At 38.6% G+C, this 27,528-nt stretch overlaps 2 protein-coding genes across 6 annotated transcripts in view; one reads left to right on the top strand and one right to left on the bottom strand.

Moving 5' to 3' along the window:
• Positions 1–27,528, top strand: part of LOC119657763 (blood vessel epicardial substance) — a 372,124-nt gene that overhangs the window by 144,410 nt on the left and 200,186 nt on the right. The gene's annotated exons all lie outside the window — the stretch shown is intronic.
• Positions 15,304–25,952, bottom strand: LOC119657764 (transmembrane protein 205). The gene is made up of 3 exons (XM_038064832.1): positions 24,510–25,952; positions 16,549–16,751; positions 15,304–16,482 (listed from the first exon to the last, which is right to left on the bottom strand). Exons 1-3 carry the CDS (start codon positions 24,827–24,829, stop codon positions 16,034–16,036), a joined length of 972 nt encoding a protein of 323 aa, XP_037920760.1. The 5' UTR covers positions 24,830–25,952; the 3' UTR covers positions 15,304–16,033.

Genomic DNA, 27,528 nt, shown 5'->3' with positions numbered 1-27,528 from the left:
CTGTGTAAACATGCTCTAAGCACCTTTCTACGCAACTAGAAACATTGAAGCAGGCGACCAGATGAACTGGAACGGTTAAATATGGTGTAACGGTATTTAAAATGATCTAAAATAACAAAGCTGTAGACATGTAGAAGTATTTAGTATTTTAAGCAAAGTGGTTCTGGTTCAAATATGTCGATAGCGAGTTAAGGGACATCATCTGCTGTCTAAAAATGAAACTTCTTCAAACTTTCAATCTGCTTTCTGGTCGCTATTATATATGTAGGCTAACAAACGAAATTCAACAAACATGTAGTTCTGGATTCGAAGAATCAAGTTCACTTTAAATCAAAATGCATAACAGCGAGCATGTGCCATTGCCATCTTGGAGTATCTTTTCTTCGTTAGCCTTTGTACCGTTCGGAAGCGGGGTGGTCTCCCACCAACTTTGGTATTCAGACTAATCTTTCGTAGTGAATTGTCATCAGCGTTAATTACGAACAGACCATCGAAGGCACACATACCGAAGTTTATAGTTGAGCACCGCTGATTCGGACCGTCGAAAGACTTACAATCAGCTGCAAGCTCATTTCTAATATGATGTGTTGTCCCAGAATTATCCTTGTTCGTAGCAACTTCAATTCTTCTAACTAATGCAACAGTATATCCCCTTTTCACGGTATGTATAATAGTTCGCCGCACTTCCCGTGGAAGTTCTAGCGTATGTTGAAATACAATTGACCTTGTGTCAGAATATTTGAAAACGTTCGATTCTATGGTGTCTTGTTGCAAATTCATTTGCAGCTGCAGCTTTTAGTTCCTAAAAATTTTGAGCCCAGCCAGACCAAAATGGCAGCTCCACTCTAGATTTCAAAAAGTTGTCTAAGCACTTATAGAATTGTATTTCCATGCCTCGTAGTTGAATTCTAGTTAATTCCAATCCAATCTAACTGATCACCAATACATTCACAAGTTTGATCCTGACACTGTGCTAGCTTGTTGAAGATACCTCAGCTTTGACATATAGTTCGTGAAATTGCAACTGCACGTTCTTTCGCAATCACAGTTGAAAACAACACGATACACTCTATGAGGCCCACAAGCGCACTAGTAAGGAGGTATGACTCCTGCTTAGGCTCGAATTTATATGAGTGAAAAGACGTACCAAGGTGTGAACGGGGCCTGCATCTAGTTGTAACAGAAAGTGTGAATAACGGATACATTCGGTGCATTTTCGTGTTTATCTGTTCCCATTTCATGTGTACTCATGGAATGACATATGATTCATATCACGGATGATATCGCTTGGTTGCAAGAGCAAGTATTACGGTAGGTCTTCTTCTTTTTTTCAGCCTTTCTCTCGTTAACAAGCGCTGTCGACTCATCCTTCATTCGTTCAACATTATGAATGCTCCTCTCGTCATACGAGACAAAATTATTCTCCCGCCTTTGTACATTAAGTTCGGCCTTTACACTAATTTCGCTAAAAACTTCCGAGCTGATGGACCAGGGATGTTATATCTCAAGCAGAAATTCAAGATTTCATCTACCAAGGTTGAATCTGGCATTTCTATGCCTGGACCTCAAATCAGGGCGCTATATGAAAGCAATACATTCAGTGGTTGTTTGCATATAGGGATTGCGTGGAAAAAGTTAACACATTCCTAGAGAAATGCAGAGTACTTGGGAAGCATAAGTTACATATAAAAATTTTGAAAGGTGTTAATTTGAAATACACAATCTTGATTTTCAGGTGCGGTTATGAAAATCAAGATGCATTTAAAATAATAAAAATTTGTTTTTCCTATTCGCTAGTGTTGATTTATTTGTCTTGCATAATATACAAACAATATAACAAATGGAGACTTGTTAGCACTGATGAAGTGAGCAAATGGTTCCCGAAATATCGGAATTTGCAAGACAAATAAATCAACACTAGCCAATAGAAAAAACAAGTTTCTATTATTTCAAATAATTTAATCGCTAGAAATACCGCGTAATTACACTCAGATCAAGATGCATTTTCTCTTCAGCCACTTGGATTTTTCCCTGAGAACTTACGTGTCGAAAGTGATAAGCTAGGCGAGCGCTTCTATCAAAATATGGCCTAAATTGAGGATCGATACAGAGGCTTCCCGGATGAAGGCATGATGGTGGATTACTGTTGGTTCCTCTCATGTGAAGATGAACGTGAAAACAACCGAAGAAGTTCATGCCGAAGTTCCTTCTAAAATACCGGGGCCGACAAAACGCAGACGCAGCTAACGAAACGATTTGCCAAACCACATTAATTACCACTAAGAAATCAAAAGCTGCGTTTATGAAACTGTATAAGAAGGAAGGAAGAAAAGTTTAAAATTAATAAAAATAGAAAAATTAATTATTGTATTTAATCTAGAATAGAGTTTCCATTTTATCCCATCCCATTTTGGTCCGGCTGGACTCGAAATATTTGATACAAAAATAAAATATTTTTTTTTTATGTTTTCTTAGTTAAAAAAAAAACAATTTTGAAACGGAGGAAACTTGCACGAAATTTAAACTTTAGTGCTCTATAACTCAGGCACTTTTTATGGGATCTCAAGGAGTAGACTATACTTTGAAAGATAATTTAGTTTTCTTTCTAACAAAATTGTTGAAATTGGATCTGGTATTCCCCCTGCAAGTTTTTTTAAGTGAAATCGTACCCAAAAAACATAAATTTATTATTAAAACAAGTCGGAAAACCGGAAGCTAGACGCTTCAGGTATGAAAGGTTTTGTGTATTTCTTTTATATAGAGATTTGAGTGTGCATTTGTCCCATTAGTATGTAGCACGTAATATATGCATATACCCACTTTCAAGTGATATTGACATTCAAAGTTTTGAATTTGCACTGAAGCGACAGCTTGAACCTATTATAACTTTGTTAGTAATAGTTCGATTTTCACAAAATTTGGCAGAATCATGCTCCATGATGTAGCCTACATTACCGCAATTTTGTGATTCTAGGGTGGACTTAAGGGGGGTTTTTCTGCCAATTACTAAAAATTATTAAATATTAACTTTATTTGAACAGGTATCGGTATGGACGATATTTCGGAGCCTAGGCACCATATAGTGACAGCCCCCTGATTTTTTTCAGGTTTTTCGGTTGAGTAGTTTCTGAGAATGGGTTCGTTAAAAAAATGATCACTTTGAACTGACCTGACTCCCCACCTTACCAACAAATATCAAAACTAAGGCCGGCTTCAAAAAGTACTAACCGAGACCTTTAATTTGACACCCCACAGACTACATTTGATGAAAAAAAAATTTACACCCCCCTTTTGCATGGGACCCCCCTCCCCCTTAAATTCTACGTAAAAGGATGTAACTCACTATATGCGTGAGCGTTGACAGTTCCCATCTTTCTACCAAATTTTGTGTCAATCGCTACAACCGTCTCCGAGAAAAATGCGGACAGACAGACAGATCGACAGACGGACAGACAGACAGACAGTAAACCGATTTTAATAAGATTTTGTGTTTACACAAAACGGCATTGTGCTTTAGCTCTTCCTCCGATTTCCGAGAAGCTTGGACTCCTCCTCCACTGTTCCGTGCCACATAGCTCTAGGAGATCCACTCGTCGGGCGTCCTGAAATAGTGAATTCCATTACACGGTAAATTCCTCAATGTCGTCCGTCCTTAATATGTGATCTTTGCAGTACCACTTCAGTTTTCTGATCAACACATTCACGGGTATCCGGTCCGTAAGTCAACCAAGTTCTTCATTAGTAATTGTCTTAGATCAGAATACCCGATGACATGACGCAGTGGTGGTCACTTTTCATGTATTTCTTCCATTTAATAGCAAAGAGGAAACAGTTGCGCGGAACACTCTTAACTTGACGTTTGTATTGAGATAATTGCATTTCCAAATTTTAGACAAAAGAACGAAAGTGGCTGTTCAGGGGTAGTGTAACATGAATTTTTAGGCCACCTTTGGCAGAAATGCTTCCTAGGTATAGAAATTGACGTTGATCAATTTCTATGTTCGATGTTGTGTCTATTAATACAAATAATATCTGTGCGACGAGCCGTTTATCTTCAGTCTGACTCTAGTTGCTTCCTTCTTCAAATTGAGTGCCATTTGGCTAAGGTTTGTGACTCAGTGAGAGATCAACCACATGGCCTGCTGTAATTGCTTTTTTTAAAATAAAGTGCGGAACTGCATTCCCAGCAATCAGTTTTTAGAAGACCCATTTTACTACATTACCATTACCATGACCGGGATATAAACCCGGGGTTGAGATTTTGAAGCTGACGCCCCGCAATCATCATCATTAACGGCGCAACAACCGGTATCCGGTCCAGGCCTGCCTTGATAAGGAACTTCAAACGTCCCGGTTTTGCGCCGAGGTCCACCAATTCGATATCCCTAAAAGCTGTCTGGCGTCCTGGCTTACGCCATCGCTCCATCTTAGGCAGGGTCTGCCTCGTCTTCTTTTTCTACCATAGATATTGCCGTTATCGACTTTCCGGGTGGGATCATCCTCATCCATACGAATTAAGTGACCCGACCACCGTAACCTACTGAGCCGGATTTTATTCACAATCGGACGGTCATGGTATCGCTCATAGATTTCGTCATTGTGTAGGCTACGGAATCGTCCATCCTCATGTAGGGGGCCAAATATTCTTCGGAAGATACTTCTCTCGAACGCGGCCAAGAGTTCGCAATTTTTCTTGCTTAGAACCCAAGTTTCCAAGGAATACATGAGGACTGGCAAGATCATAGTCTTGTACAGTAAGAGCTTTGACCCTATGGTGAGATGTTTCGAGTGGAACATTTTTTGTAAGCTAAAAAAGGCTCTGTTGGCTGACAACAACCGTGCGCGGAACTCATCATCGTAGCTGTTATCGGTTGTGATTTTCGACCCTAGACAGGAGAAATTGTCAACGGTCTCAAAGTTGTATTCTCCTATCCTTATTTTTCCTGTTTGACGCCCCGAAATACCAGATTATATTCAGCAACACAACTAAATTTGTGAAGAAATGTTTTTCAGTCATTGTGGATAGCACATGTTTTGGTGCGCACAAATTTGAGGCGTGTTGTCAGATCTCTGTTTCGTTTGTTGCCTACGACACTTATCCGAAATTGAGTTGGAAGCTACAATTCAGATTGGAGATAATATCGACGTCTACCAACCTGTTTTTCACGAATGATAGTGGAATATAAAAACAATATTAATTCGAGCGCGATGCTCCTATCGCGCTGCTGAAGCGCATTTCAGATAACCGCGAGCGATGTTGCATCGGTATGGATGGTACGCTATACCCCATCAAGAGGTGAATTGTAACCATATAAATTAGGGCATCGGCTTCAACGTTTTTTCCAATTTACCATTCGTTAACCAATCATTGACGGTTGACCTTTTCCTCTCCACCAATGACCAGTTTGCAAGCTTGGTATCAACGATTACTTGATGCTCTTCAATAGAAAGTTGTTTTGTCCTATTTTAAAATAAAAAGTTTTGGTGCTTTTTAGTCACAGCAGTACTTTTGAAAAATAAGTAAAAAATATTAAACATTTTTTTACTAGTTAGGATCCTTATTGATTATAAGATTATAAGGCTGACTAGGCTGACCCTGACCAATGTGCGAGGTCAGATAAAAGCAGCAGGATCACTCTCAAGACCATTCGACATTAACAACGGTCTACGACAAGGGGATGCTCTATCATGCGTCCTCTTTAACCCGGCCCTCGAGAAAGTGATCTGTGATGCTGAGGTAAATGCAAGAGGTACGATTCTCTTTAAGTCCACCCAACTACTGGCCTACGCTGACGATATCGACATCATGAGAAGAACCACCCGAGACGTACAAACTGCCTTCATCCAGATCGAGCAGGCGGCGCGAGATCTTGGGCTGCCCATCAAAGAAGGCAAGACAAAGTATATGGTGGCAACGTCAGCACCGAAGACGAATCAACCAACAACATCAAACCGCACAGGTCAAACACGAAGAAGAGTAAAGATAGGAGAATACAACTTTGAGATCGTTGACAATTTCTCCTATCTAGGGTCGAAAATCACAATCGATAAGAGCTACGATGATGAAATCCGCGCACGATTGTTGTCAGCCAACAGAGCCTATTTCAGCTTACAAAGACTGTTCCGCTCAAAACGTCTCACCATAGAGTCAAAGCTCTTACTGTACAAGACTATGATCTTGCCAGTCCTCATGTATTCCTTGGAAACTTGGGTTCTAAGCAAGAAAAATTGCGAACTCTTGGCCGCGTTCGAGAGAAGAATCCTCCGAAGAATTTTGGGCCCCCTACATGAGGATGAACGATTCCGTAGCCTATACAATGACGAAATCTATCCGTCCGGTTGTGGATAAAATCCGGCTCAATAGGTTACGGTGGGCGGGTCACTTAATCCGTATGGATGAGGATGATCCCACCTGGAAAGTCTATAAGGGCAATATCTATGGTTGGAAAAGAAGAAGTAGGTCAGGACGCCAGACAGCTTTTAGGGATATCGAACTGGTGGACCTCGGCGCAAAACCGGGATGTCTGGAGTTCCTTATTAAGGCAGGCCTAGACCGGATACCGGTTGTTGTGCCGTTGATGATGATGATCCATATTGATACCTGCAAATCTTTGGTACATTTTTACTTTTTATTGCTCCTTTCACATGCTTTTTTATATACACTACTTGCTAAAATTATAAAAATGTCTAAATGTCTTCTTTTCTTGCAGGTAAGATAATTTTTCTGATGGATGTTGTCAGGCTAGTAAGTATAAGGGAAATACTTTACAATACGCGTGCCACATTGGTGTAATGACTAACATGAAACAAAATATTTTTATTCAAAAGATTTCGATCTCTGTTTGGATAAAAAATGCATTCCTGCTCAATTTTATTTCTTCAAATTCAAGTTTTAATAATTTTATTTTTAATAATAACAATTTTAACGACAGAAATTATAACGTATGTGAAAACAAATAAGAAGAAGATTTCTAGGAAATAACAAGATTGTTACTATCATTATGCTATGATTCATTAGTAGCGGTTGCTTTCTAAATATTCCAAGCACTTTTTTGATAAAACTCAATAAATTTTCTGCAAAATGCAATATAATGTAATGTGAAATTATTGCGTCGCGAAGTGGTCTACACTATTTTTATTGTTTACAAGTTGTTCAAAGGCACAGACTTAGTTTAAATCTTTTTCCTCAAATTGCTTTTTTAAGGTTTTGTGTGAAACAAAACCTTATTAGAATGGTGACGGTGTCTGTCTGTCCGTCTGTCCGTCTGTCTGTCTGTCTGTCTGTCTGTCTGTCTGTCTGTCTGTCTGTCTGTCTGTCACACCCGATTTATTCGGAAACGGCTAGACCGATTGTCACGAAAATTGGTGAGAGTATGTAATCTGGTGATCCCTTTACATGCAGTAAGTGGCGCCATCTTGCGTTAAGTTTAAGGGGGGCTCCCCATACATGTAAATGGAGGGTGCAAATTTTTTTTTCACAGAATGTAGCCAAGTAGGGTATCAAATGAAAGGTCTCAATTAGTACTTTTCGAATCTGGTTCAATATTTGATATTAGATGAAACATAGGGGAGTAAGGGTTGAAAATATGACCCACAAAAAGTGTAACAGGTCTCGTTCTCAGAACCTATCCAACCGAAAAATCTGGAAAAAATCACAGTGGTGCATCTCTACGAAATCTAGGCCTCAAAATATATCCGGTTCCGATATCTGCACAAATAAAGTTAATAATAGTATATTTCCACATTTTAGAAATTTACCCGGCACCCCCCCTTATGATCATCCCAGAAATACAAAATTTGGCATGAGTGTAACGAAGAGTATAATGCACAGTTTGGTCGAGTTTGAAGAAAATCCAACTATTATTAACAAAGTTATAGGGGGTGAAACTTTACAATTTTTTGTGAATTTCGTGCACTCTACAACCCGCATGACGTCATCATCACATATCAATTCGTCAATACCACAACGAAATGAATTCTTATGAATTGGGTTGCAGACAATTATTTTGTTTTAGTTTTTTAGTTATTTGTCAACCAGACATGTGTATATGTAGGTATATAATATATGCGTGCTAACGAACTTTGCGGCTAATACCTAATTCAGATAGATATAAGACGTAAATCGGAAATATGGGTACGATAAATTTATATACATGCATATATGTGTACAGTATTCGGAAATAGACAGTTTGTTTGTTTAGGGTGAGCGGAATATCTATGGCTGTAATATGTACGTATGTCTCGTAGTTTGGAAAAATATGAAAGATTATGTTGAATTTGTAGTTACACACGGATAGAAAAATGTGCGTTGAAATTTCTTACATAAGATGAACACAAAACCTTTATACCCGAAGCATGAGCTTCCGGTATTCCGACTTGTTTTGTTTTGGTTTCTGAACTTTGTCATATCTGACATGCAGCACGCAGCATTAGCTCAGCACATTCAACTCAGCGAAATGCACGATTTAATTCAAACATCAGCTGATGAGGTGATTTTCGGTGACCTGTTAATGCGATGAACTATGTGCGTAGGAATGTAGGGATTCTATGTTCACGATCGGCGCAACTCCATATTGATCGCGAGTATCCCGATTTTAGATGTGGTCATGGCATGTTATGGCACTAGTTCAACGCAACCGTTTTATCGCGAGGCGCCGTTTATTGTCTTTTATAGACTGCTAATAATCAAAATCATAAATTGCAATAATAAAGTCCCTTTTCGACACACACTACGTTGCACTTCCCAAAATTCGCTGCGTTACCAGACCACAAACGCATCTCTTCCGTTAATACTCGCGGCACTAATGAGAAAAAAATCGTCAGTCCCTTGACCATACGAATTATGGGTATTCTACTGTATATGATTTTGTAGCATATTTTATAAAGAATAAAAAGAAAACTGAAATTACAAATTTTGAAAAAAGTTTCCAGAAAGTAATCACTTTCATTCTTGCTGCTTTCTTCAATGTTTTGGGCGAAAAAAAACGTGCTAACTCATTTAAAATTGACAAAAATGAAAAAAATTAACAAATTATTATCTGCGTGCCAGCGTTAAAGCGTGGAGTCAACAAGTCAAAAAATCAGATTCATTGGTAATTCCGCCCTCTCTTAATCAGTAGCGTTATATAGGTCAATTGTTTGATCCCTGATCTTTTTGTCAATTATTTCCTAAAGATGATCGATGTAATTCAAGCCAGGGTTTTGTGTAGATCATTGCCGGACGCTTACAAAGTTATCGGCCGGCCAATTCTTCGTCAATCGAGTAGAACGCTTCTAATTATTGTTGTTTAGAAAAATTCAGTTGTTGTCCAATTTGTCGCAATAATAATGTAGCATACATAGATCGCGGTAATCAATTACAATATTTGGCTGCAATCGTTACTCCAAAGATCCCAAATATTGGGATCCTAGATTCCCGTCCATGTTTGACTACCGATACTTGGTATTTGACGTCCTAACGTTTTCCAAAAGATATTCAAACGTGACGAATCTCTTATGTTGGAAAGAGCGCAAATTTTGATTAACCGAACCATCTTCCGAAAAAGTTTTTCCCGATGCTAATCGCTTTCTAGTAGGTCAGAAAGCAATCGGTTTTGCATGCCTAGATATTAACGTAATGTAACATTAATAAGTCATAAAAAAACAACTTGCACGGTTTGTCGGCCTGATTTGCGACATGAGGATGTCATTTACAAAATACAGACTTAGATCCTAGTTCATTTCCTCGAACATCCGTTACTCTACTTGCAACGGGGTTTGGATTACGAAATCGAACTACGAGATGCTGAGTTCCATAGCAACTACTCTCTGACTAGAACCTTCTTGTACCACTTTAACAATACAGGCTTCAGGTTCTCGGGCAATTGTTTTCTAATAACACAATAAATTAACATTAAACTAAGAAAATTACTTTCAGTAGGTTTTTCTCCGATAAATCAATTACAAATTGAAAAAAAAAATACTTTGAACAGGTTCTTTTTTCGACACTGCATAGTCATGTCGGGTATCGGGTATCAAATGAAAATTCTCGATATGTACTTTCCACATCATTATTCATTTTTGAAACCAATAGGCTCATTCTCAAAAACTACACAACCAAAAAATCAAAAAAAAAAAATTAATCAAAAATCCATACTGATATCTGCTCAGATAATGGTCATGATAGTCATTGTTTTGCAGATTTACTGGAGGCCTTCCTTAAGTTCATCCCATTGCAAAATTAGGTCACACGGAACGCCTTATTGGAAATTTTGGAGGAAATCCTACTATCCTGAACAATCGAACGAAGCTTACTAGGATTCAAAGAACCGTGTGTGCAGGTGCTACTCGGGCTCTGCAGTCCTGCCCGGCAGATGCTCTCAATGTGCTCCTAGACCTCCACATTAAATACTTTGTAGCGTGCAGTGCCATCAGAACACGTGAGTCAGGATGGTGGGCGGCGAAGTCCTACGGCCACAGTAACATTATAGACGAAGTACCTCGGGAAACCTTCCCCACGGACAATGCTACACGCAAGCTAAACTTCACGAGAAACTTTGCTGCGGACTTTCCAACCAGGGCGAAGTGGAAGACCGACGGCGTGTTGCAAGGTGATGACACAGTATCTTTACCGATGGATCAAAGATGGTCTGTGGAATCGGCGCGGAGGTTTTCTGGAATCGTATGGTCTCCCAGGTTCCAAACAGAAATACTGACGACACTGGAAATCTGTGGATGACAGGAGCATGATCCGAGCTCCAAGCGTAACATAGCCATTCTGACAGCCAAGCGGCCATCAAGGCGTTGTACTCAGCGACGACATCCTCCAGGCTGATGGGGCAGTGCAGAGACGCGCTGAACAGTCTGGGCGGCACGCTCATGGTCACCCTCCTCTGGGTTCCCGGGCATAGAAACATAGAGTGGAATGAGCGGGCTGACGGATTGGCCAGGCGGGGCTGTGCTCTTGGCAGTCCTTCGTAATCGTAAATGTACTACCCTAAGACATCATACGTATGTACATAAAATATCAGTATCGCGTTAAAATGTAATATAAAATGTTGTTTGTGGACGCCTTAAGCTGTCGAGCTCGACGCCTTAAGCTGTTGAACTGTTCACTGGTAGCAGAGGGATTTGTGAGTGGAAATCGGATACATATCATGATAATAATCACAGATAAGCGCAATGCTGATAACATTGCCTCCTTGTGCAGCGTCACGGCCCTGAGTGAAGTGCTTTAACGCGCTTAGATTGCCTACTTACAACGTAATGAACTCAAGAATAGATAAAAATACATAGATTAGGGAATAAAAAATGGTGAATTCCACTTTGGGCTTTGAATGCCTCGATGCATCACACATAACCACAGTGTCTGCTCTCTCAGCCGTAAGGGATGCATCAGTGTACGAGGTAAGCAGTTCCTGGTTTAAGCCGTATGTCAATGCCCAATTTGCCCTGTTGCTCCAACCTGTTTCAAATTTCTTCTCGAAGTTATACCCCATTGTCATGTTATCCCTTGGTATCAATAATTCGAGCTGCCGCCTAGAAAGAATATCCATTTTTCTTCGATTTAGGCAACTTCCCGCCTCAATGGTACTCCCGGCATTCTAAAGATCACCCTTCCGCCTGTATCTGTATGTGCAGATGGAGAGGAATCAATCCCAAAAGAAACTATAGGGATGTCGTAGGGCAAGTTTTCATTGTCTCACTGATACATACGCAAGCCAGTCTTTAAAGTTTGTATAACTCCCTGGCTGTTGTCCTGAGTTCAATTCTGTCTGCCCAAATTATCATAGGTAATCATTGATCTTACTATTACAGTGTATATCCAGTGCAATATTTTCGGGGTGCATCCCCGTGTTTCCCCTGGTATGGACCGGTAAGTTTCTGATGACTTGGGGCTTTCCGACATATGTTTTCAACGTGTATTTTCCAGAGTAGTTTTTGGTGTAATGTGATTCGCAAAAAATTTGACCTCTGATACTCGTTTCATCTCTTTGTCATGTAATCTAATCGCTCTTAGGCAATCAAGTTTAGATTGATGCACAGCCCCGCTCCTTCGATGGCGCACACCGTGCTATTTCTTTCATTTCTATGGCATCCCGTGCTATATCCGTCAGCTAATACAGAACATTTTCGGTTGACCGTCCTCCCCGGTAAGCGTGCTAACATGATGCGTATTAGAACGCTAGTTATAGTTATGTCACAACTTTCTCCACCGTCTTAACTACCAACAATGCCAGGCAGATTAATCTGAAATATCTAATGTGAAAGGGATTCTTTTTACCCGTTTTCGGAATAAAAACCACTTTTGCCCGACTCCATACCCTTGGTATATATCCTAAGGCTGTGCTGCTCCTTTCCACGCTTAGGAGAGATCCTAGGCCGACTTCAAGGCCTCATTGGAGCAGTTTTGGGCAAATATCCCATCTTCGTTCTTCAGACAGAGAGAGGATATTACCTAGTCTTTGACTATAACTTCACGTAGCCTGGATGCTTGATTTGTTTGACCCGGTTGAAGAGTTTCCGCACTTTCTTTCTCATTCTGGCTAGATTCCTGTTCCCCCAGGGTACCGCCCTTGATGACTTAACTATCTTAGCCGGACAGCTGGCCTTATATTTCGGTTCTGATGTCACTGCTCACCTGTAGGTGAGCCATGTTGTCACCTAGGTGTCTTGTGTAGAAGTCTCAGTCTGTTCTCCTAGGATTTCTTATTATTCTATCTAGTTCCGAGTTGCCCTCAATGTCGAATGTGATTTTTCTGTGATCCGACATAGAGAACTCATCGAACACCCTCCAATTCTTGACCAAGCCGTTCATCAGAGTGTACCCTGGAGTTATGTCTAATACCTCTGAGGTAGTGCAATTAACTTCCAGATTGTGAGGAGTTATCATGTGTGCTCCTGGTATATCATCCGCGGTTCCGTTCTTTTCCATCTAGGCAGTTTAGGAGCTATATTCTTAAGCCAGTACGCTTGTTCGTCCCTCCGTTTTAAGCGTGGAGCTTTGTTGATTATGGCCCGGTTATCATAAGCTGGGTTGGAGCAGCGTTTTGTTAATAGTAAGAGTGCCTCGCACCGGGTGTAGCTGTCACCACCCACTAGCAATCCTGGTAGACGAGAGGCTTGGCCCTAAGAAGCCACATATCAATCCCAGAGAGATAGGTTGGCTCCCAGGAGGCTATATTCTGCATCAATCTATCCTGCTTGACCCTTTGGACACGGTAGCATGTACACATCTTTCATCTCAAAAAAACCTTTTTTTCCGGTATAAATATAACTGAAGTTCGGCAAATAATTGTCAGATCCGAATTATGCGTTCTTGTACATGGATCTCGATTATCATCTACAAATTGCGCTGGGTTCGAATTTATCTTCCTTCTCCACTCTTTCACAAAAGGGTACATTTAAATTCAAGGAATATAAAAATTATTACAGTTGAGACTTTTTTCAATAACCGCAGATGAATAATCAACAGAATCCAGCAGCGGAATCTGGTGCTGACCAGCTAGCATATAATACAAATACTATTCACTACAGATTACAAAATATGTTGCGACAGTTACCATTCTTCTTTCCTTATTAATTTTCTCTTCTCTTTCTTCTTAAGTATCTTTTAATTATTTTTTTCCAAATAAAGTTTTTCATTGTTCTTTTCCAAAATTTATTACGACCTACGCATCTACATAGGAATTTACCTAAACGTAAATGTATCCATCATTGCCTCAATAATTAAACCGAGAGATCTTAATCATACCCAATAGCGAGGTCAGCGCGCTCTAATTCCCTAATCCCTATTAGCGATTTAATTCATAGAACTGAACGTTTTCTGAGATGTGTCTATTGCAGTTAGATTAAACAATAAAATACTTAAACACAGCACAATAAAACTTTGAAACTGACTTACGTTTTCGGAACAGGAGTTGATTTCAATGTGTTTCGGACATCAGCGATGCAGCGAACGCAGATGCCAAAGACTTTGCGGCCGCTTTTGATTTACGGGAATGTTGGTCCTCCTCTAAAATTCCTAGTATAAGGATTTCAATACTGCCGATGTAAAGGAACAACACTCCCACGAAGAAAAAGAGAGCATCCTCTGGGCGTAAATTCATACATTTACGAATTAAAAGAAAATAGAATTGTCCTACAGTCCGAACACCTCTCTAGATCGTCACCTTCCGCACGCCTTCTCGAAAGGCAACTTTCTTATAGTCAAATCGCGGTTTACCTTACTTCCTCTGTCGGCACTAATTATTATGAATTTTTAGGACGCGTTTAAATCTACCCTTTTTACAATCAGCTTCGCTACCAAACTTCATGTCTCAATTGCCAACCTACAATTGCCCGGTCCAGTTCTTCCGCCGTCAATCGATCAATCAATCGGTCCCGCTAATTTCATACAAATTTCATTTTCATTCGCCTCAAACAGATTAACCGTTAAGCTCGGATATGGAAAGATAGGAACCCGTCAGTTTAAATGCAAGGTTAATTTTCTCTTTTGACTGGTCATAATATTTGAACATTGTCTGTCGCAACGTTGCCGGCACTACAGAATAATTTACAAGTTTCATTATTTATATAAGGACTAAATTTCATATTTAGTTTTCATTGTTTAATAAAATAAATTTATTCATTCTTAAGCGATTTTTTAAAAAATTCACGCCTTGACAGATAAACGTAGAAATTTTGCAATTATATGAAGGAACAGCCGGTTAAATGCAGAAGATGTTGAAGCCAGAACTGATTGCATTTAAGAGGGCTTCACTGCATTATTATTGCGAACGAGACTGCCGTACACTTCGCATTTGAGGTGTTCGTTAATGCGCCGATCGCAAATAACGTCAGTTGTAGGATGTTTTGTTGATTGTTCCGCGCGGTATAGTTTAATTTAAGTTAGAGGTACTTGAATTGCTGGGTTTTAGGTATATTCCTGTTGCTATGTTTGATCAAGCTGGTTTCATTGGGTCAATCGTCAGAAAGATTTAGTCGTAGGCTGTGCCGCATGAGGTGACTACTAAACTTTTGGGCGAGTTGCTCGAGATCAGCTTTGTTACAAATTTTTTGAATTTAGAACTAGACGAGTAGTCGCATCAATCTTTCTGATAGTCTAATTTAGTCTTTTCCAAGAGAGGCGATTCCAGTAATGGTTTCAAATTCCACAGAAATTCGGACTTTTTTAAATCATTAACCAGTGCGTGGGTTCCTTGTCCGCCGCGGGGACAAACAATTCATTCCGCTGATAGCTTCTATAAATTTAGTCTAAAATTTAGCGTAGCTATTACCGTCTACTTAACCGTTGCAGGAAATATTAAAATGAAAAACATTTACTTTTAAAATTCAATTTTCTTTATTCTTGTTTTGGGTATTTCTTTTACTTTGGCAATTTATTTTGCCCTCTCTGTTGTCTTTTTTCTAAAATTCACTACATTCGTATGGTAATTTGTTATTATTCAATTATAGATCACGTGCACAAATTAGTTTCCTACTTAAAATCGAATAAATTAAATAACAATTTGTCAAACTAATTTAAAATCGTTGCAATCAAGATCACAAAACTCACACATATCCTTTTCGTACAATTCACAATAATAGTGTAATAAATACTATATATTCGACACATAATTAATTTGAAATCATGAGATATTTGCGTCAGGATGTTAAATAGTTTTATCGAACGCTTATCAATAATAATATCTAGAGAATGGGTGGGATGATATGATGGCTGGCATGAGAATTTAAAATGAGGATGAGCTAAAAATTCGCCTAATATTTACAATTACAAGATTTTGTGGTGGTTGATGCATAATGAGGATGGGGATGAGAAAATATCGCAGTCTTTTCAAATAAATTTCGCGTGAATCCCGAAAAAAAAATACTTTGTTTTTGGAACAGTCTCTAGTTGAAAGATCTTTAAACTCAGTCTAAAAATTACACTAGAAACTCTACGAATCTAGAGGATATCTACACATTATAAATTATAATGTATCTACTTAGTTAAATAATTTGATAATTCGATGTTATTTTTCATACTAAAAATGCGAGTTCGGCGGTTGCCAAATTAGCTGACGGATATTTTCGACGCCAAGTAATGTAAATGCAAAAATGTACAGATGAGGGTTGTCATGTTGCCCATCGCAACGGTCATGTGGATTCGTCGAAACGCCGTGTGGATGCGTTGGTAGTGTGGACACTTGACCAGATCCCGCTGCTCTAAATATCCAATTTCCATACCGCTTCCGGCGCCCGTCTCGAACTTATGTTTTTCGGCCATCAGGCGTAGGAGTGGTGGCGCCAAATAGAGTCGCACTGCAACTTCTATCACTGCACAGAGGGACAATGCGATGACTTGCACATATGAGGTGAACTCCCAGCGTCCACCAATCACTTTGATGAACATCACAAGGGTGCAGATGCTCAGAATGGAATTCATTGAAAAGTATCTTGGAAACAGGATTTGTTGACACAGTCCAAATGTATGGCGAGGTAACGCGAAATATAAAGAAAGTCCTGAAAGTGAGAAAAGACACGAAATAAGTATCAGATGAATAAAATTGCATGTTTAGTGGGCCGTACCTGATACAAAGGTCATCCAAATCTGGGCACCGAAATGCGTTGCAAAGGCTGCCAAATATGCCAAAAGGGCGAGGCCACTCTTCTTGGGTTTCACTTCTTCTCCGTAATGTTGGTCCACTATATTGGGCCAGACCAACATCACCACAAAAGATAAGATTCCAACAGCTATTACGTGGGCAGGTTGAGTGGTTCTAGTCATAACTCTGGAATAAATAGATAAATTTTTGGTTAGCGAAATGTGCCAAAAGTTTGAATTGATTTGGATGATCGATCCCGATTCTATATGTTAATCGATTATTGTGTTAATAAACAAAATAAAACGCATGTGGTGAGAACTCGTGCTTAGAATGAACAATTGACATATGAATGTATATTTATGTATTTTGGGGATACCACGTGCCTGAATACGCATGACTATCGCAAGTTGAAATCAGTTTGCAGTCAAATTGAGTCGTTGGATTAGTTATACTATTTGGGATTGATTTGTGCATGCAATACAAATTTTAAATGAATGATCCTTGAGAAGTAGGAACGGAGTTGATTATATCATGTGGAGGCCTGCATCAGTTTTAAGCAAGATTTCATTCTACATATTATGGTTGCTCCCCTTCATAAAGCCTTGTCACCAATTCCACAGACCCCCATCAATCACGGCAAATGTAGACCGTACTTTCACCCCTAATCGACAGTCTCATTACGTCGTTTCATTATTTTCCCAGTATCACGCCGTATGCTTTAATCCTATTGAAGTTGGCACCATATGAAACAGTTCTACTTGATTGCGACTTGCGTGGAACAGCGAATGTGAAATAAATATTTTTCACTCGTTGACTGTGTGACGCACGTGTTTTATAAACACCAAACAAATATACTATATTTCAGTAGCGTTTTCCTACAACATGTCCCATACACGTTCATAAATGCTCTCAATGTGAAATCATCGCTATCTGTTGCTGTTTCTATGGGAGTCAACTTGTTAGCGGGATGTTGGACCGCCAAACAGGAAAATTCTAATAACTCAAATATAATTTAAAGAATCAAAGGAACCCATAAAATGAAAGAATGAATTGCAAGTTGTTTTATTAATCGACTATTTGCATAAATTAGCAGCTGAAATTTCTGTTTTTTGAGGGGCATTTACAGGTGTGTGTGTGCTTTAAACAGAAAAACATTTAATATTGCACAATATTTTCCTGTGGATTGCATGGCAACAATTTATTTTTATTTTTTTTTTATATTATATATGATAGGTGCCAGGTAAAACTAATTTGAACTGGACCTTGAAGTCAGAGGGTCGCTTTTATCTGATTAAAAATGTAAAAGTCGGAGCTATATTGTTAGTTTTTTTCTTTTGACTTCATCATCGTTCATATCCCTTGTAAGGTTTGAAAAGTTTCTTGGGGCAACATTTTTTTAAAAAATGAGTTATCTTCTTTTTTGATTAAGGGTTCTTTTGAACACAAACAAACAAACAGTCTTTTAAACATTGGGTATGCCTTCATATGCTAGTATGTATGAATTTCAGTCCCGCGTTTTTGCTTGTTGCCATTTAGGGAAATTTAATAACCCCATTCAATTATATTCTGATTTTGTTGGAAGCTGTATGTATGGGCATTTATCGAAGCCGTCTAGAGATAAGGCTACACTTCAAGAGTAATTCTTTATCGTCGCTAATGGATGACGTAACAACATGCGCAAACCGTTTTTATCGCAGACAATGCCTTGAAAAGGAACATGAATTCAATTACTAATTCGTTTTATTTGATGAAATACAGCATGGTGTTATCTAAGGCTAATTTAAACAGTTTGTGGTAATAATCTCGTTTACTTCGCTATTGTTATCAGCGCTTGCACACTAGTGGGGAAGAAATCTTCTTTGATCATATTTTTTATTTGTTATCCATAATTTTTATGACTACACACAGGCCAGACAGTGCCCAAATTTTCCCATTGTCATATGATCAAAGTGTCATATAAATTTCAAAAATTATATGAATTATGTTTATTGTATGGAGAAACTATTTGATTTCAATTTAGAATAACAATTAAAATGACCAACATTGTCTGCTCATCCCGTTGTAAAAGACTGGAATCTCTGATTTTGATTAGGATGATTTTTTAAAATTATTAAATTATTGGTTTGGAAATGAAACAAATTTTCATTTTAGGCTACATTTGCTTAAATCAAAACATTTTCCGATCAATATATCACTGCAAGTCATTATTACCACACCCCAAGATTTACAACTTGCTTTTAAACTTCGAAAAATCAACAAGAAAGCTATCAGCACTTCATGCTGTTATAGCTACTAAATCATTCTGTCTAATTCAGAACATGTGACCGAATATGTATCTTCCAAAGAAGAGTTGGCGTTAAGTGACCATCATTCCGTTCAATAAAATGGTGTTGAATTGTGTTAATTACAAATGGTGAATTAAATTTTTCTTCTAAGACGGCTACCGACAAGAAGAATCTTTTATTCGTACGTGACGATATCCACGGCAAATCTTTCAATAAATTGTTAGTCCCCCGAAAACACGACTTCTCCGCGGCTATCCAAGCATTGAGCTCAATAAACTGTAACTTTTTAACATCAAAACAGTTTACTCGTTGAATGTTGGCGTATTTTTCTTCAATTTCTCGTTTGGATAAATATGAAAAATTTAGTAAGAAATTTGTCTATTTATTGAAATCCATCTTTTAATATGCAAATGTATCTTGGGGATAAGTAACTATGTTCTGATTGGTTAAAATCGCCAATCACAGATTCATAAGATTTGAGTTTTTATTTGCTACATATATACATGTGATTCGTTGTCAAATTGTTCTAGTTATAAGAAAAAATAAAAAAAATATATCCTGCAGCTCTTCAATGCAATCTGCACATGTAAAGCATTCAGCTAGGAATCATTAAACTTTGTTTCAGGTTAGTATGTCACATTGCATCCATTGAAAAATATAAGTGGCGGATTCTGAAGTTCTGAATATGGTAGCCGCGTGAAAAGAACTCTCTATCTGCCAAAGAATATATGCATATAATTAAGGATATGCGACCTTGTCAGTTCACAGGAGTTTGACTATGTAAAAAAAGGTGTCAAATCCAAGGTCGGGTATACTTCGAAGCGAGTATTTTGTTATGGGCAGGAGTAAGGAATTGATGGAAAAGTACGGCTTTCTTTAGAAACCAACAAATCAGGCAACTGAAAAAAACACTTCTGTCATTCTGAGAATACTTTCCCCTGATTTCCACGTAGCTCGAATGAGCTAGAAATAGGATTTGCTGGCTTGACTACATAATACCCAGTAGTGTTTGTTGGAAGATTACACTAATCTTGTATTACAACTAAACATCAATTTATCACGCAACCCTATCTATCTGAAAATCTAAACACCCATTCGTTTTTCAACTTTAAAAAGATTCTCATCTTTGGGGGGAGTTTGTTGCTTAAGAGGCGAGCAGTTGACACTCTGGTGCCAGCAGTTGAATAAAATAATCTCTTCTCTTTACCTTCATTACAATGCTTAGGTTTTGCTCTTTGCTTTTCCCACCTTTCTGTGCTTTCGAATCGCAGTGCACATTAGGCATATACAATACATACATATGTCTGTATGTATATGCACAGATTGCACTGATTTTACGGTAGGTTAGTAATATAATTGCGTTTCATTAGTTTTTTTCACGCACAGTTGTATAGTTGCAATATGAGCACAATAAGAGAAGAAAGTAGCTGACGAGCCTCACAGGGAGGGTGTAAGGTGAAAAAATTGTAAAGTGGGAGTCAACTATTTATACAGATGTGTGTACATGATACATTCATATTCAAGAGGCGTTCTGTAATTGTTTATTATCTTCCCACATTCTCCCGGTTTTGTTTACAGTGAAACAAACTTTTTTACAGTCGCAACGATAATAGGATTTTTTTTAAAGGGGGTGGAAAATGAGGCGATTTAACAAGACTAACAGTACCTGTTTATATTCTATATTTTCATTTTGAGCCCTATGAAGATGAATGTCTTCAAAGGTTTGTATTTCATTTTAATCAAATGGCCTTTGAACTATACGTCAATTTTCGTTCCTTTCAACATGGCCAATCTAATATTTTCAACCATGGACTCAAAAATCCCCATTAACAAAATTACTTCTTATGATCAAATGTCGCTATACAGTTGAACCTGGTTTTTGTGAGCCTATATATACGGAAAACCTCTGTTTAGGAAAACAATCTTATCGCCCTTGCATTGAAGGGCAGAAACCTGGATACAAGAAACTTTATGGGTTTGTATAGGAAAGTTGTTTTCGCTAGCTTTTCACCAGCATTCACCTCTGTATAAGAAAGGATCAGTTATAAGTGACCTAGAATAAAGATGCTTGGAAAAGGTTGTTCTACTTCATTTTTTTTAGTCTTTTGTTCTGTTTGGTCTTGACCACCAGCTGTTCCAATAATCAAACAAACCGGGATTGGTTTTTTCCTAACGAACGACCCATGTCTAAGCGAAAGCAGTTTTCCTTCAGTGATAAAATGAAATTGTGTTGTCAAATCGAAAACGGGAAATCACGTAAAGAAGTGTGCCAACAATTTGAAGTATGTGAGTCAACCTTGAGCAAAATTTTAAAGGAATGTCACATGGGGCACGGTAAAAATGAAACGAAGTCCCCGAATCAGAAAGGCGCTTAGTAGAGTGGATTATGCAATGCAGATTGCGAAATGTTCCAATAAGTGGTGCTTTTATTAAATCAAAATGTTGATAAGTTGTGAAAAAACTAAACATTACAGCATTTTCTGGTAGCAATGGTTGGGTAGAGGGGTTCAAGAGAAAAAACAATTTAACCTTCAAAAATATTTGTGGGAAAGAAAAGTAAAGCTGTAGACGATGACGTGTGTAAACAATTGATAGCTGACCTACCATTCCTTTTGAGTGGTTACTTCCAAGATAATATTTACTTTTGGCTCCAATTTTTAAAAAAAAATCTGAAAAGTTGTTTGGAATATGGGTAATACCATGACTCACAAGTCCAATTGAATGATTGCTTTTCGAACATATTCAAACTTGTTTAATCGTTACTGGGAGGGTAACTTGTGGATGTAGAGTTGCATGCCGTACCGTGAGAGGATATGGGGAAGGATTGCCACGTGAGTTACATTATTATTTTAAATAATAGTTTGAATAGGAGTTTTCGAAAATGGGTAAAAAATGTTTCAGACATTATATTCGAACATGATAAAGATCTTCGAAAGTTATGCTAGGGCGACGGAAACATGGCTTCAAAGTCGGTCCTTTGAATTATTCGAGTGGCCACCACAATCACCTTATTTAGACCCGATCGAGCTCCTTTGGCAATAATTAAAACGCACAATAGCGCTCAATCCTGACCCCCGAGGAATTTGAATGAAATGTATGCCCGTACTGTGACAGAGTGGAATAAAATTGACCCACACGTTTGCCAAAATTTAGAAGCGCTGATTTGAAGCAGTTTTAGAAGCAAAAGGCAAAATAGTAGTACACTAAATGTAAGGCAAACTCACAAAACTGAACAAGTGCCATTTTTTAGATATTATTTTTTTTTATATTTTTCCAAAAGGCTTTAGATGAAATTGAACAGTGTTTTATGCTTTTATACTTCCCAACGTATTTAATTTCAAATATAAAAGAATTCGAGTGAAGCTACCTAAGGCTTTTTTCTCATTTATTTCATGATTGCAAGCATTCGATCGGACTTGTGAGTCACTGTATAGTCCTCCAATTTGATTAAATTGCAATTAATTCTTCCTGCTTAAAAAAATCTCAAAAAAGTGGGTGAAAATAAGCCTTCTAATGTGGTTTCCCCCTGAAGAGGCGGTTAGGGTTTTGCACTTTCAGAAAATCCATTCTATTTTTTTTTGCCTTTTCTTGCAGTTTTAAGAATATATTCCCAAAATTTTAAGTCGATCTGAGCAAAATACTCAAATTGTAGTTTTACAGCTTCTAAAACTTGAAATGCGTTTTTCCCAAAACCACTTTTTCAAAGTCCGCGTTCATACCATTTGAATATTAAATACTTCCCCCCAACGGTCAGTTGTACATTTTTTTTTATTTTGGGGTTTGGGGTTTTTTACTTACAAAATGGCGGAACGTTTCGTGGAAAATAGCACTTTTCATATTAAATGGCCGCCAAAAATGTTAAATAAAAAAAAATGAAACTTCTGAGGGAAGGATTTATTAATACTTTGACTAAATTTGTATGTTTTTTTTTTAAATAATTTTCAGCCTTGGGGGCTCTGGGAAAAGCCCTGTTACCGGTTCCTTTGTGAATATTCTTGCATCAAAATTTTACAGAATATTCTTAAGAGCATACTTAATAATGTACAAAAAGTTTCGATAATAACGCAATAACTTTCTCAACAACCCATTAAAATGTATATGTGTGTCTGGCACACGATTTTGAAGGTATAAAAAAAATGGACTTTCATATGTTAAGCTGTTCTCATTCACTGTAATCTGCTTTCCTTTGTAAGTACGTGATTCTAGGCAGGGTTCTCAACCTCGGTGCAAGTATAAAACCTTTATTATGGTTACGTTGTACACCAGAACATTTGTTTATGTACTGATATTTGTATAATAATTAAGGTGAATATTCTGCAGTGGCGGCTTGGACAAAAAGAGTGAACGTGAACTTCTCGCTCATGTTGGGAAGCAGTTTAAAAGTTTGTGTTGAATTTTTCGCGTTTTTATTCTTGCTTGGTATTTCTGATTTACCCATCAGATGAATTTGCAACTATAAACTCATCGCCTGCTTCACTAAACTTACATATCATTGCAAAGACCCCTGGTGCTATCTCAACATCGCATCTATTTCACTAGCAACAATTTTCACTATGTCATCTTCGGCAAGTGCTTTATGTTCTCTCTTATGTTTTGTTGCGATAACTAATCACCATCCTTTCGCAAAATTAAGTGCTCGCGAACTTTGATATCACGCATGCTCTAGCAGGCAGGGCTTAACCCTCCACAGTCCCCGAACTTTGCTTTATAGTTCTCCACTACTTTGTAATCAACGAACGAAGCATTCATGTGACTTTAGTTCATGCTGACAAGAAAAATTTCAACATATTATTTAAGTGCGAAGTGTAATCTAATCAGAAGTTTTCCACATGAATTGTTGTTGATTAAAAAAATAAATAAGAAAAAAGAAATTTCCAACGCCCGTCGGCAACACAATTCTGCAGACACAGTTCTCATATGTATGATCACTCGGAGAAATTGTACATTTTTTTTAAGCTGGAGGTAATGGAACTGGTGATAAGATTTTAGGAAAAGAAATGTGACTTTCTAATACTAGATGAGTGGCAATGGCAACATAGATTAACATTTTCGGAATCTCCAATCATCAATGGACTTTGTCTACAATTTGGAAAATTCCACAGCACTAGATTCACTAAAGAATTTGGTAGTCAAAGCAGTTTCGTAATCCAGGAAGTTTGGTTGGTTGTGGGGTCGTAACTGCGATCACATAGAATTAGTTCAAATTAGACATGTTCTGATTTTTGAGGAAGCGAGGATGACCAGAGCTAGTGGCACTAAACCAATAGTCCAGATGAGTATCGCATTCCTTCGCGAAGAACAATACAAAGAAAGGACAGCTTTATCTATGTCAAAACTATTTCCGCCTGAAGTTAGATCCTGATTTTCCAAAGTCGAATAGAAACTTACATTATAAACCCCAATTTTGAACAGAATAACCGTTAAATTACTAACATTACATTACTAACATTTATCGGAAACGCAGATTGATTGCGCTTACTTTGAGGTTTCGCTAGCTGCAGTGCAGTTCGCTTTTCAAGGAACAATTCAAAGGTCATAAATGGCTTGCATAACGTAGACAGTTTATGACCCAAAATCCATATAACAGGCGCGTGAGGTTGTATGAAAAATGATACTATCACAATGACTTTGGAAGTGTTGAGCTTGGAGCGAAACTCACCTGTAAATTTGTGACTTTTTCATTAGATCCATTTGAGAATAAGCCCAGTTGACCCCATGTCGTGTCCACTGCGTGGTAATCGCTATGATATCTTGATTGCTCTTCATATTGTGCCGTCGCTGCCGCTTCCTATTATCACATGTGCACTCCAACTCCTCGTTATCCTCAATGGCACTGTTATTTTCACTGTCGGTACCACATTTTGCACAGTTTCGCCGCTTCATTAGCGTGTGCTCAACGGATTTGCCGACTTTGCGTGGCATCCCTTGCATGTAGAGCAATTCAATTTGTGAACCCATATCGGTCGTTTGTTGGCACATTTTTCAATTTTCTAACTATAATTCAATAGGTTTGTATCTCACGGAAATGTTATCTTATCCACACACGCGTCTTCTGATATCAAGCATCGGATCGAGCACTATCAATTCTCTGGTAACTAACCGTCGGGTTGCTACTATTCACTATTCACTGTGTACACGGAGTGCGGTGAACTCTACACTGTTCACCGGTCGCGCTGTCTTCGCTGACTTATGGCTGCCCAGCGAGCGGCAAACGGTTTTTATATGACGGTTTCTCACTAAACATTTCGTGAGCACTTTGGAGCTTTCCGATTCTACGAACTCGTCTGCCTCCCGCCAGATTGATGGCGCACAGCTACAGCCGCAGGTATTGTCGTCATGGATAGTGATGAGGTAGATGCGCACGGAATTCGCGGATCACGTTGGGGATTTTGCAGTGTTTTGCCACAGCTCCGGTCTCTCAGGACGGGGACTACCACAATTTCGTCAGTAGTGTCTCCCCTGCTTACGTCGAAACCTTAAGCGGACAATGGTACTCTTTTACAACATAAGATTTCTCTTGAATCTTCATTTGCTGACATTTCGCACATTCGCGTCTAGCCAAATTGGCTTGAATACGGCTTCGGAGGTTTGGCGCCTTCAGAGGTTCTGGAGGGCCCATATACGTATGTAGGTTACGGAAGGTCAATCCCACACTTTGAAGATGATGGTAGGCGCTTCGTCTACCTCGAATTTTCAATTTCTTCAAATTCTTGCATACGTGCTTAAGTTCAGATACTTTCTCACCTTTGCTCGTTCCCCAAAGATTATGAAGTAGTTGGCAAGGCTTACGAAATGCAGTATTGTTGTCGCTGGCAGAGTAATGTTTATTGACTGATTACGATTAGATTTATGAATCACATTCTTTTCCATGTAAACTTTCACAGATCACATCTGTTTTAGAAGATTTTTTTAAAGATATTTCCTGCAAAAACTAAAATATGAGTCACTAGCCGATCGGAAAAGAATGTCGCGAAGTCAGAAATCAATTCAAATTATTTGTCTAATATTTTGGAATTTGGGATTAGGGAAATCCAACTTCCAACTGTTTTTAGGATTCACCAAAAATGCTCAGTTATTCAGTTTCAGGTACACTAATTTCTCCCTCGATTTATATAAGTGCGCACTGCACTACTAGTGCCAGGCAAATGACAAAATCTACTAACAGACAAATTAAAGGAATAAATCTAAAATATGATTTTATCTGTGAATATAACTAGAAAAGCCTTGATCGTGATAACAATCTCCAATTGCAAATAGGCGAATACTATAAGAGGCCTTCATTTAACAATTAAAGTCGACCGTCTTTCATATCTCATAGAAACAATGGCAAATTTTAATCGGTTCTTTCAACAAAATATATGTTTGATAAAGTATTTGATTTATTTATGATTTTCCTTAAATAGCATTGTGGTGGGTACTCTCAATAGCTGCTATCTGTCATATAAATAATTGCGTTCCTTATACTTAATCCTTCTGAGCCTAATCGAGAATAGCTTCAAAGGACTATTCGTGTCAGGAAGATCCATTTTAGTCGATCCGTGTCATACAATCTTCTATATTCCCTGCGATAAGTGGGACATCTGTCAGTCCACCGTCTCGTCGGCTCCTCGAAGGTGTCCTTTTCATTTTCTGCAGTCTTCTCTGTAGGGGCAGGAACTTTTAGGAGGCTGACGTTTCGAAATTTTCCTGGCAAGCACAGGTTGTGTGTCTATAGCCGGTCATTTATTTTTTGCCCGATCCATCGTTGTGTGCTTAATTCAGCTTTTCCGGATAGGATTGTTAACTTGCACCACCCCTCACCTGAAGGACCAGTTGACACAGTTAGTCCAGTAGCAGAGCTGCTGGTGTAGTAATAATATTATTCAGTATTTCAACTTGACATTTGGTATTAAGTATTCTCCCAGGTGCCTGAGCCTACTTTGCACAAGTGTCGGACGCTGTCCCAGAATATGAATATAGGTTTCATCACTCTCCTCACAGAATTTACAGTATCCGTAGATATCTCTAGCTTCCCCAAGTGATAGTTTAGCCTATTCCCAATATGATCCGGAGGATCTTCTTAATAATAATAATAATCGTTGGCACAACAATCCATATTGGATCAAGGCCTTGAAGTGTGTTAGAGCACTTCATTCAAGACCGTAACGGTACACTACAGTAGACTGTAGGAGACAATGTGGACAGCATTGCGCTCGCCCGAGATTATTACCCTGATTTGACTCAGGTACTCATTCACAGCTAAGTCGACTGGTATCCGACGTCAAATCACGATACAAATCCCTCTGCCACCAGCGAGATTTGAACCGCGACATTCCATACGACAGCCTTGTGCTCTAATCACTCAGCTATCCGGACACGGAGGATCTTCTTGGTGAGGTTTAAACAATCTTTCTAGCTCTTGGGTTTGTATCCTCTCATGGGCACCCTGGACTGTTTCATTTTTGATAAGTTCGCCCGGTTAAGTTCCCTCAGTGATTCCTCTTAATTTTTCAACGTCGTAAATATGAATCCAGTTCCGACTCCACAGAATGGCTCTGGTCTGTATAGCGGCGTCGGTGCTTCTTTCTGAGCGAGCCGAGCGTGTTCGGTCTGTCAAGGCATTCCCAAGCCAATTTGGAATTTACCAGGTAGGACCTAAGTGCTTTAAAGGCCGCTTGGCGGAGGGTTAGAATAGCAAT

This window comes from Hermetia illucens, chromosome 5 (assembly GCF_905115235.1).
Source record: "Hermetia illucens chromosome 5, iHerIll2.2.curated.20191125, whole genome shotgun sequence".
In the NCBI taxonomy this organism is placed as follows: domain Eukaryota; kingdom Metazoa; phylum Arthropoda; class Insecta; order Diptera; family Stratiomyidae; genus Hermetia; species Hermetia illucens.
Note: the sequence above shows the minus strand (reverse complement) of the source record. Positions and strands in the feature narration are given on the sequence as shown.